Source organism: Phalacrocorax carbo, chromosome 3 (assembly GCF_963921805.1).
Source record: "Phalacrocorax carbo chromosome 3, bPhaCar2.1, whole genome shotgun sequence".
In the NCBI taxonomy this organism is placed as follows: domain Eukaryota; kingdom Metazoa; phylum Chordata; class Aves; order Suliformes; family Phalacrocoracidae; genus Phalacrocorax; species Phalacrocorax carbo.
This window is the reverse complement of record NC_087515.1, coordinates 61,570,885-61,587,736: the sequence shown is the minus strand read 5'-3', so window position 1 is coordinate 61,587,736 and position 16,852 is coordinate 61,570,885. Positions and strand designations below refer to the sequence as shown.

The 16,852-nt window shown below is 42.5% G+C and overlaps 1 protein-coding gene across 2 annotated transcripts in view; it reads right to left on the bottom strand.

Annotated features, from left to right (window-relative positions):
• SNX9 (sorting nexin 9) overlaps positions 1 to 16,050 on the bottom strand; it is a 63,325-nt gene extending 47,275 nt beyond the window's left edge. Inside the window, exon 1 of one of the 2 annotated variants that reach the window (XM_064447094.1) lies at positions 15,580 to 16,050. In XM_064447094.1, coding sequence (XP_064303164.1) covers positions 15,580 to 15,591 — 12 coding nt within the window. In that variant the 5' untranslated portion in view covers positions 15,592 to 16,050. The remainder of the gene's footprint in view (positions 1 to 15,579) is intronic. The other variant, XM_064447093.1, reaches the window with a different exon arrangement.
• Positions 16,051 to 16,852: the final 802 nt, after the last annotated feature.

The window sequence follows — 16,852 nt, the reverse complement described above, 5'->3', positions numbered from 1 at the left end:
GTTACTCAGAAAAATCTGGAGGTATTCAGCTCGTAGGGAAAGACAGACCGAGAAAGATACACAGTCATTGTGACAAAGTCTATCCCTTCACCTGCTCTGGACTCCTGTTTCAGAAGTTGTTAAAAAAAAAAAGTAGAAGGAAAAAATACAAACAAACCCAATAATTTTTGCCTTACCGCAGTTTGAGAAATTGAAAAGAAAAAAAATTCACCATACTACAGAAATGGATTCTTACAGAACATTAGGCATTCGAAGTACATCTGTAACCTGATCCATATATTGACGTCTCAAATACATTCCCCAGATTTTTTTGCTGGTACTCTCCGCTTCACTTGCGTTTCTGGACTCAAGTAACTAGTTTGGGAATTAAGCCCCTGAGAACTCCTGGCCAATAAGTTTTAAAACTACCCTCTGACTCTTAAGATTTAATGGGAAAGCATACACTCAACCAATATCAAAGTAAGTGAAACTAAGTGACTAAATGTTTTCCCTGAGTTTAATAACTGTATTGTTAACAAGGAAAAACTCTCCCTCTAGCATTTCCTTGGGCAGAGACATCAGCCCCAATCCCATTTAAATTTTTGACAAATCAGTCCCAAAACACTATAAAAAGGGAAATGGTTTGGTTTTGCAATAAACTTTTTCCTACTTACTGGCCACAAGTATAATATCCAAGTAGTAGTTATGGCTTAGAGTCAGATCCTTGCCAGTTATGCAAAATAGCACATGGGCATGGAAAGAAAAAAAACATTTATCCAGAAAAGGATTTCAGCTCCTGCGCACTGGAATACATGCATAGAATACTAGGTCTAAGCTTATGGACATTCTGAATATTTAGAAAATTTGTGATCTTTGGAATTTGTCAGAGATTCCAAAGATCACAGAATGAACACCATCAAGGCAACTTCTTTGAAACACAGGCTTTAAAAAACCCCAAGACTTGTTCCAATAACTGTTGTGCTTCATATTTACTTCTGATCGTACGTAAAAGGATCAAACAATCCAAGAACTACAGGAACTTCAGAAATTCAAACATCTGTTTTATTAGTGCAAAAAAGGCCATTGCTTCCTTTACAGATTACTGCAAATCCACAAAACAAGTAAGAATTGCTAATCAATCTGTTAGCTAGAGGAAAATTTGTTTCTTTTACTGGCTGCACTTGTTTCTCCTCCACAAGATAAAACTGGTTCTTGACAGTGAAGTTTTTCTGTCACATCCTTTGAGAAAAAGAACTACCAACCCAAAAAGTTTAAATAGATTTCACTGACTAAAACGCAGACCTGGTCACTGTACTGTACACCTACTGCCTCCCTTTGCTCAGGTGGCAGTGGAGCTTCCCACACCTCCACTGGAGTTTGTATCATACCCTGACGTTCATCTCATGCTCCCTCTTGTGAGGAGAGGCTCACATGGATTAAGCAGAACCCTGGCATAACACATGCCAAGGAGGAAAGGGCTCTCTGATCCCCAGCATCTCTGCAGCTTTGGGATATATTGCAGTTTCTCTGGAACGAGAGGGAGCTGGCAGTTTTCTCTACAAGTTGAGGACAGGGGGAAACCAGTGAGAATTCCTCCATATTAAACAAAATGGAGCTTTTCAGCAGTAGGGATATAGATGTTCAGATTGTATTAAGGAGAAGAAAACAGAAAGGAAAGCAGTAAATCTCAGCGTTACATCAGCATCCTTATGAGCTTGTTCTACTTGCTGTAGGAGTCAACACGTCCAGACTGTGGTTTCCCATTCTACAGATTTACTGACTTATTACAGAGTGAAGCCTCTCCAACTTCTAGAAGTCCTAAGTATTGCCATCAACTACTATTACTGTCTGTTTAGAATGATAACAGTAAGAGTGCCTAAGCATATTAGAATACTAAAGAGTCTTTGCATTGAAAAACAGTACCTAGATTAACAAAAGTATAATTGCTCTGCAGATCTGGAGCAGACTTAGCCTTTCTCCATCACTTACTTCTGCCTGAGTTGAATACCTCCCTCCTCTTCCCAAAATATTAAAAAGCAAGAGGAAAAAAAAACCGACCACAAACATTTGCCAATTTATTTCTGCAAGCAGGCATAAGACTATGAAACTATAATTGTCAGTGTGTCAAGACTCTTAGCATAAATTAAGTGGGAAGGAAGTTGGCTAGCAAAAATAATTCAATAAAATTCCAGTGAAGGATAACATTATCACCACACTAAGCTACTAGAATATTATCCAAGATCTCTGCAGACATCTTGATGGACTGGCTCTTACGTATTTTCCCCAGAATCTTGAAAGAGGTGATAAAGCAACAGAAGCACCTATTTCTCGTACGAATAAGCCTTCTAAGATGTTTCACTCAAGGGACAATAGGATCAGACAGAAGAGCAACTTATCCCCAGGTCTGACAATCCTGGTGTGCACAGGCATACGCTTGCCTGCGTGACAGCCCACCTGCAGGAAGCCAGCTCTTTCATGGAGAAGCAGGACAACAAAAACTACTGTGCATTCCTCACTAGCCATGAGCATCCACACTAACAGCTAATGCACATCAGTTGTGCCTGCAGCAGCTTTTACAACTTCCCTGTCTAAACCTCTAAGAATGGTTATGACCCACATAGAGCAGAACCGCTGTTACAATGGAAGTATGCTTTCTAGCAGTAAAATTGGAGAAGCCGCTAAAAAATTGGACATACCTTTGAAAATTATTTCCCTACAGACAGGCCTTCATTGTATTAGAAAGAGCTCTTGAGTTATGCCATAGATTCATCTGTTTCAACCATGTGTTAAAGTCTAGGAAACTTGTACCACAACTGCTGCTCTTGGACAGCTGGCAGTGGCAGATAGTCTGAAGGAAATATCCATAAAAGGTTCATAGCATGAAATTCCCATAAACGCACACCTTCCTTTTATAGTAGTTAGTGCTTCAGCAGTTCAGTGCTTCAGCCATCCAGTGAGTGATCTTTTCAAGGGACAGGGATTCACAGGATTAATTTGCTTCATGCCACTGTCTCAGGAGGGTAACTGCTGTATCACAGCAGCAAGGATGGCAACACTTGCCAGGTTCATGCTTTGCCTCCAGTCTCCTGTCCTACTGTTGATGGCAGCAGTTCCCAGATTCACAGAAAGAGGACCAAATCCCATATTTCTGTTTTGGAACTAAATAGATCAGATAAATCTTTTCAAAGAAACCTGCATCCCATTAGAGAAGCAGAAACCATAATTTGCAAAGCCTGGTAAAATGTCCTTTTTTAAAAAAACAAAAAGTTAGTAATTAGCATCAGCTTTTCTGGGGGGAAGAGGGGTTTGAGCTAGGACCCTTCTTCACAAGCCAAGTCCTTAAATTTTAAATAGCCTTGACAGTAAGCAGACTCAAACTTTTCTTCTAGGACAGCAGCTTAAGCTTTTAGCTGGAATGAAAAACAAAGGGCTTCTGGTCACCTCAAGTAACATTTCTGTTATGAATAAACTTCAGAGAGGTTTGCTACAAAAACTGCATCAGTTAGTACAAATATTCTTCAGTAGGTCTAGTAAGCATAAGCCTTTGAAACCAGCTGCTTGTGAAACACTCATAAGCAATGATGATCACACCTGGAAGCACAGAACAGTAAAATGCATTTGTCTTTGAATCATAGAATCATTTAATCTTCCCTGACTTGGTTTTATTCATTCTGTACTACAAGCTTTTTGGATGTGGGTCTGGTGTTTTTTTGGTGGTTTTTTTTTTTTTTTTACATTTTTTGGGGGAGGTTTTCTGGTTGGGATTTTTTTCTGTGTGTGTGTCCATGTGTCCCAAATTGTTTCTAAAAACAATTGGTGGGAAAAGCAAAGTATTCATTCTAAAGAGCAGTTCCTAAGAGAACAAAATAGGAATAGCATTCCTGGGATACAGGCTGGGATGCCAGGATTAGAGAAATTGAGGAAGCAGAAGGAAAAGAATACATACAAAACCCTAGCTGCAAATAAATCTGTTCAGAAACTGGCAGTATCTTTTGTTTACATCCAAAAGAATTCAAAATGAAGCATTTAATCTAAAAAGTGGCAATACTCTGCAACCAAGAGACAATTAACCTGAGATGACTTTTGCATTTTCTGTTCTGTGCTGTTTGATCTTTCACAGCAATTTGCCCTATGATTACTGTCTAATATTGTCTTTGAGGTAGTTTACTACTTGGAACAACTGCAAGACATCCAACTTGTTATCAACTGAAGAGTCAGCATTAAACCCCTAGCTGTCGTCACCATGTCAGTGAAGCTACAGAGATGAGGCAGGGTAGGCAAGGCTCTGAATGACAGTTTAACCATTGTTTCATTTCACCATTTGCAGACTACTTAGGTCACCATGTTTTAGTCGATGTATCTTTGGAAAAAGAAAAACAACCTCACCAAAGCAAAACTCTGAACAAGTCAAAACACACACTAACTTCCACCATTGATATTAACTAAGGGTACTGGGAAAAGCTGCAGAATTAAAACTAGTGTCCAAAGAGCTTGGAAAACCAGGAAGAAAAATACTTCAGAAACATAGGCAGGAGCTGCCCCTGCCCACCCCCAACCCCTTCCCATCTCAGAGTACACTACCTTTCTTCTAACAGTGGCTATCATTTAGATACACTTAACTTTCCCCCAGTCTTTAACCTGAAACCCAAGCTCACCCAAAAGCCAGAGGTTTTCACTGCAGCAGCTGCAACATCTGAGGCTACGATTTGACAAAATTGCCTCTTCATTTTAGTCCCTCTATCACAACTGTACCAGACTGCTAGGCAAAGCATACATTTGGACAGTCTATGCAGAAATATCAAGCAGCTCTTCAAGTGCCTATGCCTCTCGGCCTGGAAAGGCAGGTACCTTCTGTCCTGTCTGCAGTAAAGAAATCTCTGCACATGTTCCCCTCACAAGCATTCCTAAGAGCAAACAAAAAACTGGAGATAGAAGCATAAGAGGACACTAGCGACACTGAGACTTGCTCCTACAGAAATGTTACCTTAGGAATCCAAGGGATTCTACATTATTCTAGACAAAGCCAGTTAAATTGATAAAGTTTTATTACAAAGACCACCACAATGCTTATCTTTTTAACTAACACAGACCAAATAGAGAAAATGTATATTGCTTGTAGAGTGCTAGGCATCACTTTTCTTGTGTATGTGCTCAACAACATCTGCCTAAGGAAAAAGCCTACTAGCCTGAAGAAGGTGAACCATCCCTTCAAGTTGATTTTATACTAGGATTTTATTAAACAACAAGTAAAAATTAAAATTTACTTGTTTAATGAAAACCTCCACTTAGTATTACATTTCCTTCCTAACACAATTGGTTTTTGCTTTCAGCAACATCAGAATCTATTTACTGCACTGGTCCAAGTGCCCAGAGTTCTCCACATTTTTCTTTCTGGATACCAACATATTCTGGGTCGCCAAATAGACTGGGGACTAAACAATTTCAAATTTGAGAATATTACTTCCAGTAATATCCAAAAAGTTAAAATTCAATAAAGAACTCCACTTCTGGACTAACAGAGATCACAATATCCAGGTATCATTACTCTGAGTTCCCTCACCAGCTGTAACTTCTGAATCCTCACGTTACTCTACAAATTCACATTAAAAATATGCCTTGTGACCTGCTGGCTCACTTTCTTCTGAGCAATTTTTCAACTCTAAAATAAGGTAAATAGCTTGCAGCTAGTCATTTGAAGTCAACATCACTGCCAATAAGCACATTAAAAGCAAATTAAATACAGATTTAAAAAAGCTAAGAAACAAGGACTTGCATCACTTCTTCCTGCTAATAAAACATGCTTGCAGACAGAGGAGACTCAGAACAGGGAGCTCGTCTTCGGCCTCAGAAGCTGCATGTGCCTACAATACTTCAGGCATTAAGTATTCATACTGGATTAAAATGCCTACCTCATATTGCAAAAAAAATGGTTAAAGCAGCATGAAGAGTTTCCAAAAAGCATAGAACACAAAATGTGAAGCGTTTATAGGGTAGGGGACAGTAATGAAATACTTGATTCCCACCAATATGCATGTGGCTTAAACCACTGGCACTTTTAGAATTAGAATAAAGGAGTAATAAGCTTATCCTGAAAGCATTTCTGTATGATTTTCTGTAAGAAAGAAGTGACCAGGCAAGTTTTCAATTGTTAAAGACACTTGGAAATGTTTTCTCTAGTAAGAAAGTCAATAAATTACTAGCCTCTTCAGCAACCCAGGCTCTCCTCAGTGAGGGCAGAAGAGCTCTTCAGATCTACCATGCAGGACTTCCCTGACCAAAAAACGATTTTCAGCAAGACAGTGAAGACGACCCGAACTCTGTTCAGGCTAGTCCAGCTCATTTTTGGTTACATATCTTATTTTTGATTTACAGAACATGAGCTCCTTTATAGATGTCTACCTCTAAGCAAACATCAGCACACCCCAAAGCCCACTGAAACACACTGCTGGCCAGAATGACAGGCAGCACAAACACTAAGAACTTGCATTCAAGTGAATTCCTACACATTGGGAGGTCCCTTGTTCAGCTCAAGCATCTAGGACTGAAAGTTATTGATGTAGTATGAGGACTAAGACGGTTGTAAGACTAGGATCTCTTAAAAGTGTTAGAACGTAACAGATCTTAAAATCTTAACTTATTAAAACAAACTATAGCTTCTTTCCATGCAGTTACAAAATCAGGTGGGTAGATAACCACTGTCACAGAGCATGAAAAAAGGCAAAGAGAAACTGCAACATTTTCCACGTTCGCAACAGTGCTTACGATTTTAAAGTCTGTGGATTATCTATAAGCAGCTCAGTAGTTTTAAAAAGCAGCATTCAAATTCTGATACTTTCAGAAGAACTATCATGCACTATTAAAAGAGGTGCTTAGTTGCCTTTTGTGGTGTTCATACAGACTTATTTACGGGGCACTGTCAAATCAAATAACAGAATCCCCATGCACCCAAGCAATAGAGAAACAAGGGAAATTCAGTTGCAGAAACACATGCAAGACGCCCATGTCATTTAGAGATGTTTCCAAATACTGATTCAGATACTCCTATGAATCACATCTGAGCTTTCAGTTGGGTTAAGCACCTGAAGTTTTTTTAAAAAAAACTTATAAGCCAGTTACTAGTTATTAACGATGTAATGCAAAACCTTTAACTGTGAGCGAGGAGCTCCAAGGATATCAGAAGACCTTTTTCAGAATCTATTTACTGCGCTGGTCCAAGTGCCCAGAGTTCTCCACATTTTTCTTTCTGGATACCAACATATTCTGGGTCGCCAAATAGACTGGGGACTAAACAATTTCAAATTTGAGAATATTACTTCCAGTCACACAGGACATACAACTGCAGCAAGTACAGCACGGGTTTGTATTTACGGATGTTAGGCAGGATGCATTTATCTCAAGCGTGATTAAAATCTCTGCCTAGATTAATCATTACTGTGTCTCTGAAATCAAACCACCACACTTGCAACTGTTTGCTGAATCAATATTTAACTGTGTTTCACAAGTCTGCAGTGCCAAGTTCCCTGATGTTTGCCTGAAACTTAAGGGTGATCAGTATGGTACCCTCGCAGTCCGGTCCCCAAAGAACAAAGCTGGTAGGAGGTGAAGGTTTCAGAAAAAGCCTGCAGCATTCACCAGAAAAATTGCCACATTATGACCTACTCATTAAGACGGCTTGTAGTCACACAATAGTGCTGCCTCTAGGAGAGTAGAGATTAGAAAAAACAGTAATTATCCCAATAATTGGAGAGGCACAAATTTTGCTAAGGTTATCTAATGAACTTCAAGCCTTTTCAGACTCGCCACACTATTACACGTTGTGCATTTCCATGTACCAGCTGCGCTGGCCAGTCTAGAAGCAAATGAAGAACTAGCAAAGCAAACTATCTGCTACTTCAAATAAAACTTGACCTGTAGAATACAGAATTAAATAATTGCACTACTTTGAAGTCCCAAATACTGGTAATATTAATAAGGAAACAAGTGCTCAATAGCATACTAACTGAAGGCAGCTGGGATGGAATCTGAAATGCAGCAGAACAGAACCTCATTGTGGAATTCTGCTAAATTCTCTGTTACTTGAGTAACCAACAATCAACACGCTAATATTCTGGGATATTAGTTTTTAGAAACATTACTTTATGAAAGCCCAATAACTGAACCACTTCTAGGTTTACTTTTATTTTATGAAGACAAGTGAGGAAACTGTTACATCAACATAACCATTTTACCATTTTATCAGATGAAGCTTCTTTACTCTAGAAATGGACAAAGTTCAGGTTTTATGTGTTCTAATGTGCCCAAGCCCACAGCTCTTCGAGGCTTTCCTGCTGGCAGTGTAGAAAAGTAAAAGACACTGTAAAATTACAAACTGGGCACTTTAAATGGCAGCTCAAATAAGCAAAGCTCAGTCAATAGACCTGGCCAGAGAAGATCCAGCACTTGGACCGGACATTAGTCACCTGCAATTTAATGCAATGTGCAACCTAGCAGTTACTTAACTAGCAGTTAAAACAAAAAAAACAAAATCACCACCCAACCAAAAAAAAAAATCCAGAAGCATTAAAAAAGATAAAATGAATGACAGAACTGGATTAAGTCAATACAATGTTTAAAGTTTCTCCTTTATAAATCTCCATCTTCCATTACCTAGGAACTTATTTAAATTGGACACTGCACAAACTTTTGTTGTACCAGCAGCCTTCACAGTGACAGAAAGCATCAAAGAAGTCAGAAAAGAAAGCTTGAACTGCTGCTTCCTTACAAATTACTAGAAGATTTGGCAGCTTGACAGAACGTGACAGAGCTGTTAATATAAAAGTTACAATTCAACAACCATATACAGACTTCCAAGAATATGGTCTAGTTATTTGCAGCAGGGAAGATGCTTGATTTTGTATTCCATAAGCAACCATCTTCAGAAGACAAATACAGGGCTGTTAAGGGAGGAAATTACAGTACTGCTTAAAAAACTGTGTTGTAACTAGGTAAGCACTAAGGACATTATCATACATTACTGCAATATTCAATTACTTACTTAAATCTTCTCCTCCTCCTCCTCCTCCTCCCCCCCGACCCCCTACAAAGAATTAATGCAGCAGGGGAAATAGAACAATTGAACTTAATTCTCAAATCTGATGAAGTTGTAGGACAAAATGAAGTGCCTCATCAGTCATGGCCTTACTGCTGCAGAAAGACGAATTGTATAGGCTCTCCAGGGAATCCCAGGATTTAAATCAGAACTAACAAGAACAATAAATGTAACAGCCTTATATCAATTGTCTTTCTGGAAAGCACCCATATAATCATAAAAAAAATCCTCATACAGAAGACGGAACCAGTTTAAAGCTATCCTAAAAGAAATTTTGTACCAGTTACTGAAAGTTAGCCATTTTGTTGTATAAGACAGGAAAAAAAACACTTTGCTTGAATTCAACTAGAATTAAGAGGACAACTTATTTTTGCTCTGAACAACGAGCACTGCAGTCTTAGAAGGCTGGGAAAAGCAAAGCAAGTCCAAAACCTACTGTGTACAAACAGAGATACCATATGAATACACAAAATAAAAGTACAACAGTTCCCTTGCCAAGGAGGAGCAGATGGCAACTCAGAGCAGAAGTCAGTAACAAAACTATAAGTCATAAGAAAATGCCCATCAACCAGTTGTACCCCAGTCCCATTTTTTACAGGAGTGGGACTGAATGATTTCACCTGGGCAAGTCCGATTTGCAGAAACCCCAGGTCAGGCATGGCTGCCCACCCCAGAAGCAGCTGTTTTGCTTGGACTCCCAAGGGACCTCCCTCAAGCTGCACTGCCTACCTTCCTACCACCCCCTCCTCCTTCCAGCCACCTATTTTGCACATTGGAAACCCCTCCTGTACAGTGGTTTCCTTTAAGGGGCAGGGCCCAGGGGAAGAGCTGCTCTAAAATACAAGAGGAAATTAGAGGTTTTACCAACAGAAAATACCATTCACACACACAGCATCGCTGGCTTGATTTTACCCAGCACATTTACTATGAGCACGCACCCTCTTATTAGCAGTGCCCAGGACGGCTCACGTGCCCTTCATACCAGGCCACGTCCCGAATGTCCCCTCGCAACTACGCAACAGCTGGATCAGCCTGCGTAAGGGCAGCTCCCTACAAGAAGAGCTGCCTCTTGTGCCCTTCCCTTCTTACTGTGGGTCTCACAGAGGACTATCTGCCAAAGATAAATGATTCTGGTCTTAATTGCCTCCCCCCCCCTTTTCTTTTTTGACGGAGGGTTCTTGCTCATATGAAGCCTAAAGAGAAAGACTGCTTTGGAAAAAAAATAATAAGGCTCAGAGCTTAAATGAAATATTCCAGTAAGCAATAGGCATGTATTTTTTCTTCAGTGGGACTTTAGTTTTGCTTATCGGGCTACTACAAGACTGCTTTGTTTTTTTAACTTTTTGTTACTTGGAAACTCCTTTCCCAACATAAATCGCTGAGAAAGCGGGAATACAACTGAAGAAAGTTAAAGAACAAGCTCTGATTTTTGCCCCCTCGGAGAACTTTAAGTGAATTTGAATGACCTTGTAATTGTGAAACGTGCTTTGAAATAGAAGAGGTTTAGCTTTAAATGGTGAACACTGCAATAGTTATCTACTTTAAGTAATTCCAGATATCTAAATGTTGATCTGTCCTACTGCAGTGCTGGCTGAAACAAATCACTCCCACTGTTTTACAGTCTCTATTACCTGCTTTTGTAATGTTTTGCAAGACTGCTTCCAGCATCATCAATGTTGCAATTGCTTGTAAAGGTAATATTGAAGGGAACTTGTATATTTAAAACAGCAAGGTTCTCATATAATTTTCTCTATGTAATTTCTGGAATCACTGAAATTTGCCAGATGTCCTAATCAAATAAGGAGGTTTTTATAAACAGAAGAATGTGTGGATATTCAATATTTAAGGAGCTTTTTGAAGACCTGAAAATCAGAGGTTCTAAAAAAGGAAGATAATTCACTGAAAAAAATTGAGTAAAATAACCTTTATTAAAAAGCCACAGTTAACTGTAAAGACTTCTTGCTGAAATAATAACAATACATGGAAAAATTCTACCAGAATGAATATCTAAATTGCTGAGTCTGTAAACCAGATGAAGCTTATGGACATCTGATACCAGACTTCCTTCTCTTTAGCTACTGTAATCATGTTTTTAAATGATGACCTCTGGTAATGAGTCGCTGATGACTCAATGCCCAGGTGCTTAAAATAACTTTGAAAAACTGAGTCAGAGGAATCATTACCCAAGCATAGCATCCAACATGATTAGATGGACCAAAAATGCCTTGAACAACATTTCCATGTTTTAGAAGTATTGCTAAGCTGTATCTTCATTTAAGAACAGAATATTCAGTCTAAGCTTTCATCTCAAGGGACTTCTTTCCACAAAAACAAGCCCAGTCCTACAAAGAGAACCAGATACAAATGAGTTCTTAAAGCAGGCAAACCACTGAACAATCAAGAACATAATGGTAGGATACAGGTGCCCCTAGTGTTACAAAATAAAATTTGCTGCTATTGACACTAAGAGGGGCCTAATCTCCTGAAGCTTATCAACACCTGCCTTGTGAAATGCCTCACTTGTGAAAGTAACGTCACCAACTTCAACAGTGTTACTCCTGTAAATTAGAGTTTATCGGCTTCTAGTTGCGACCTCTAAATTAAAACCCTCATTGCACATTAGCAGCACAGGTTCCAGAAGAACCATCTTGACTATGAGCACGCACGTAACCTATCAACTTCTCTTAATATCATCACCTCCTTCTGAAATTAGGACTTCGCAAATGCCAAACATCAGCCTTTCAAGAGGAGGACTTACCTACATTTTAAAATAATAACAAACTCTAAAAATAGACTGAGGTAGGGAGCACATTATTTAAAAGCCAGCATATCACTTCCTGACATTTCTAGCTCTCCCTATTCAACAAAACTCAAAAACAAAAGAAAGGGCATGAGTAAAGCTGGGACTTGGCAAACCCTAGTGGGGAAAGAAAAGGAAAGGCCAAAGAAGTCAAGGAGGAACAAATAAAAGAATGGGAATCTCATCTGTGGCTTTTGCAAGCAAGTATCACAGAAACATATTTACAATATTGCATTTTCTTTGTGATTGAGTTTTGAAAATTTTTTAAGCTTTATTCTTTTAGGCTCAGGCACTTTTTACCTTCTTTTGTAATGCACGGTTAAAAATAAGGAATTAGTAAGCTCAGCTCTGTTTCTGAAGGACGCATCCAAAATAAAGTATCTAGCTTAATGCATCAGTTCTTAAACATGGATATGAAATTGCCTACCTCTGAAGTCAGGACCAGTTAAATTACACTAAACCTTTGGAAGTTAGCATCTCCTAAACAATCCTTCTTTTGTTTGCTTTGATTTGTTTTTTCACTTGCTTCAGTTTTCAGCGCATGTGACCTTGAGCAAGCCTTCAGGGAATAATGAAATCCACTGCCAAGTTACAGTAAGGATCTAGCCAACCGAAGAACTGCCACCAGAAGTCTCAGATCCTCCATTTCCCATTTATATTTCCACCCTTCTCCATAAAAGTCTCTCCCTCCCTACTCTGTCACCCCACCCAACCTTTCACATGAGCTCTGAGCAAACTTTCAGCTGCTATACCTCCCTAGGACTGGAGAAGGTGGCCCTGCTGTTTCCGTTCAGTTAATCTTTTTCTATGTCAGCAACTTACAGTAGCTCAAAGGGTGCCTGGCAAGTGTTGGAGTCAACTCCTGGGACGTACAGACAGCACAGGATGAGGAGCAAATAAGGAGAAGGAGCAATGGTGACTGCTAGCTCAGCTCACAGCATGAAACACAGTCTCCTCAGCCTTCAGAGTACTTAGGGCCTACAGCCACCCCCAACCAGTTTCAAAGACTCCCTACCAAGTTGCCAGTTAACAAATATGCTAGGAAAGTATCGCTAAAGGTCTTTTTGCACAAAAATATTAGTCCTTCCCCCTAAAAGCTTTTATTATTTCAGTAAGAAACCCGGTGAGTTTGAATGGTACAGGGAAGAGCCAGCAGGTTACACAAGCGTAGTCCACGTCTTCACACTGGAAAACTCTAGGAACTTAATTGCTGTGGTTTATCGCAGTGGGAGGCAAGAAAACTGGCCAGGGTTTACAAGTTAGCTGTGGAAGAAATCCCTAATTTCCTCCGACCCCCCAGGAAACCTAACACTTTGATACAAGCATTTGTAAATCTCATAGACAAAACGATAAAACTAGAAACAGAAGCTGGACAAATTTAGATTCAAAATAAAGAAGCATCAACAGTAAGAGGGTTGATAGGTTAAAAAAAGGGGGGGAAAAAAAGGCAGACTAGATTTGCCATCACTGAAAGTGATCGGGTAAAATCAAGACCAAATTTTCCCCCAGCCCTCCTTGGGAAGTATATTCTAAACAGGAATTAGTTCTGGAAGTGCTAGCAGCCCGTGCAGCTCAGGCCAGGCCTTACTGTCAGTTGCCCAGACCAGCTATATAGTATTAAAGTTCAAGAAATTCATACTCCAGATGACTAATTATAGTTTAGCGTTGTTACCTTTTTCACATACAATATAAAACCATTTTGCATATTTCCTTTAGAAAAAGGTTATTTTGGAAGAAGGGCAAGCAGGTGAGAAGTTTGTTTACAATTTAAAAAATAAAATTTACTTCCCAAGCTTAATGGTGACCGGTTAGTTGGCCAAGCTCCTAAAAACTGTTTCTTGAGCCAGTTACTCCCTTACACTGTTAAAAAAAGTATCCTTTACTATAGCTGACATTTGCACAAGTTTAACAAATTAAAATCCAGAAAAGGGCAATTTGCAGAGAGACCTATCTCCTGGGTGAAACTCAGAGAAAGTGAAGTAAGCTTCTCTTCAGTAATGCTCTCAGTTACCAGCATACCAAAATAACAACAACAATAAAATATCAAGTCTTTACTGATTATCACTTTCCAATTTTAACCCTCAAGTTAAAGTAAATTACCACAACTTGCAACGTGTAGAATAAAAAAAACTTGCACCGCCTGATTTCAGGCCAGTCCTGGTTAGGAAGTTAGAAATTATACACCCTTCAGAATGAGGCCATGACTCAAAAAAATTATTTCAAGAAAAGCAAGCTAAGAGTTTCCAAGCATATCAATAAAATGGCTTCATGTGTTCAGGACAGAACTCAGGATCTCATGAGGGTACTGCACCTCAAGGCAAGGAGAGAAACAGTAAACTGTTTTAGCACAGTATCTACTTAGCATACAGTGTAATATGTAGTATGTGTGTACACAGAAGTATTTTTTTTTCTTGCTACCTACAATAGTCAGGCTGATCACATATTATTCATACATGCACCCCACAAATCAGTGGAAACCACCAATATTAAAACTGAGTCTATCAACAATACTCTTAAAACCTCAACAGAACATAAATTTCACCATATTAATAGTTCTTAAACTGCTTAAGTGATCTCGAAGCCTAAAACCAACTCCTCTGTGCTTCTGAAAAAGTTTACTAAAACACGAATACCTATCAACTCCTATGGTTAGGGAGAGAGCTACTTATACATTAAACTTGACACAGTCAAGATGCTAAGTTTCTCCAGTACTGAGAAGCACAACACAAATAGCACACTGTATGAGAACCGCCTCAGTAAAGGGAAGTTTTTAAACTGCTGGCCAAGTTTATGGAATCAGGTGACTCAAAGTATTACTTCAAATACCAAAAAAAAAAAAGCCTTTTGTGCATTTTAGACAACTTACAGATGACATTTACTGGTGGTCGTTAACCCACACCTACACAAGCAGAGATGCTTTCACCCACCAATAGTGTACATAAATACTGTTAATTTAGAAAGAGACCAGTTTCAGATAGGATGGGCCAATTTTGACTGCTGCATTAACAGCTGACACTGTTGAAGAACTGAAAAAAATAATTTCACTTCCTGTTTGGTGTTCCCCCCCCCCGCGTGAAATCACACCCCCGTTCCCAGGTCACGCACCCCCAGGGGCTGCGGGCTCCCGCGGGCGAGGCGGCACGCCTGCCCCCTCGGTGCCGGCCGGGGAGGGGGAGAGGCAGCCGAGGCACCCCGTCCCATCCCGTCCCAGGCCGGCAGGGCCGCCCGGCGCCCGAGGCCTTTCCCCCCCCGCCGGTTCGCGGGCCACGGTGGAAGCGGGGCAGCGGCGGCCAGAGCAGCAGCCCTCGGCCTCCCCCCCCGGCCCTGCAGCCGCTCCGGCCGAGCCGGGACGGAAATTAAGCAGAGAACAACTTTCCCTCGCCCCGGAGCTGGCGCTGCCCCGCCGAGCCCTCCGCGCCGCTCGGAGGGGCCGGGCGGCGGCGGCGAGGCCTGAGCGCGGCACGGCGAGAGCGGAGCGGAGCGGGCGGCCCCCTCCTCTCCCCCCTCCCTCCAGTGCACGGCGGCGAGGGGCAGGCCCCGGGGAGGGGACTTGCTCCCCCGACCCCCGAAAGGCAGCCCGTCCTCCGCTGAGAGGGGCTGCTGCCCACCGAGTCCCTCGGCGGGGCCTGCTTGGCGGCCGGGGGGAGTTCGGTGCAGGGGGCGCCGCGGAGCCGCCTCACGACCCCCCGGGGCCGTGCCGGGATCTGCTCACCTTGGTGGCCATGGCAGTGCCGGTGCGGGCTGGGCTGCCGGTCTCCCCTCCCCGCCGCGGCTGCTCGCTCGGTGCGCCCGTCCGTCCGGCCCGCCCGCCCGCCGCCGGTGGGCCGTGCAGGCGGCTCCTCCTCAGCGTCCCTCAGTCACCACCGCCGCTGCCGCCTGGGGGCCGTCGGGCGGCTCAGCAGCGAGCCCCGGCACTGGGCAGGCGGGGGCTGATGTAGCCGCACGGCGGTGCCCCCTCCCCATACGCCCTGCGCGCCCCCGCCCCGGCCGCCCTCTCGCTCGGCTCGGCTCGGCTCGGCACCGCACCGCACGGCACGGCGGTGGCGGGGCTGTTTGTCCCCAGTCTCTCTGTCAGGGCCGGAGGGAGGGACTCGCGGCGCGGCGGGGAGACCCGGGGGAGCCGCCCCAGTCGGTCCCTGGGGTGCGGGTGGGGGCGGACGTACCCCCGTGGCAGCCGGGTTGGGACCGGCCCCCGCCCCGGTTCCCTTCAGCGCCTTCCTTCTGTAGTCGGTGTTTGCCCCCAGGTTCCCCGCTCTGGGGCGGGGTCGCCCCGGCACGGCGGCAGCCGGCGAGAGGGCCCACAGAACGGCGCTATCTGTCCCTGGGTTGCTTTTGAATAGAAATTTCGAAGCGACTGTATAGCAAGGACAGCATTTTTTTCCTCAGCCAGGCTCCCTCTGTAGCTGTTAGGGGGATGCGCGTCCTCCCTGACCTCCCGTTTCAGCCGGGCCTTGGGGTATGGCCGTTATTAACAGCTGAAAATAACACCGAGGAGCTGGTCAGGGTCGGCAGCATTCCTGTCGGGCACTTGACAACCGTCTCATAAAAAGTGACTGTGACCCCACTTGATTTCCAGCCTGCAGGAGAGAGGTGATGGGAGGCTAAAAAGGAGGGGATGGGAAAATCCTGTGGCAGCAATCGCACAAGGTACTGCGCTGTCCGAAATGCGCAACTTCTCGTCTGTATACGTGTAGTGGTTGGCCTGGGTCGGGAGACATTTCCCTTCTGTAAAAGGAAATACATGGAGTAACTATCAGGCCCACGGAGGAGGAAAGTCGTAAGAGGCAGGTAGGCTGTTGGGAAGCTGCATAACTCTTCACATCTGCATTTCCTTGTCCACAGAAATTTCAAGCCTGTCTTCTGCTGTTGGTGTAGCTTATCAGGGACACAGCTTTATTAAAAATGTGTCCAAAGGGGGTTTTTTAGGCTGGAAAAAAACCCTCCTTTTTGGTAGGGCAAGTGAAATAGTTTCTATAGAGAGTGAG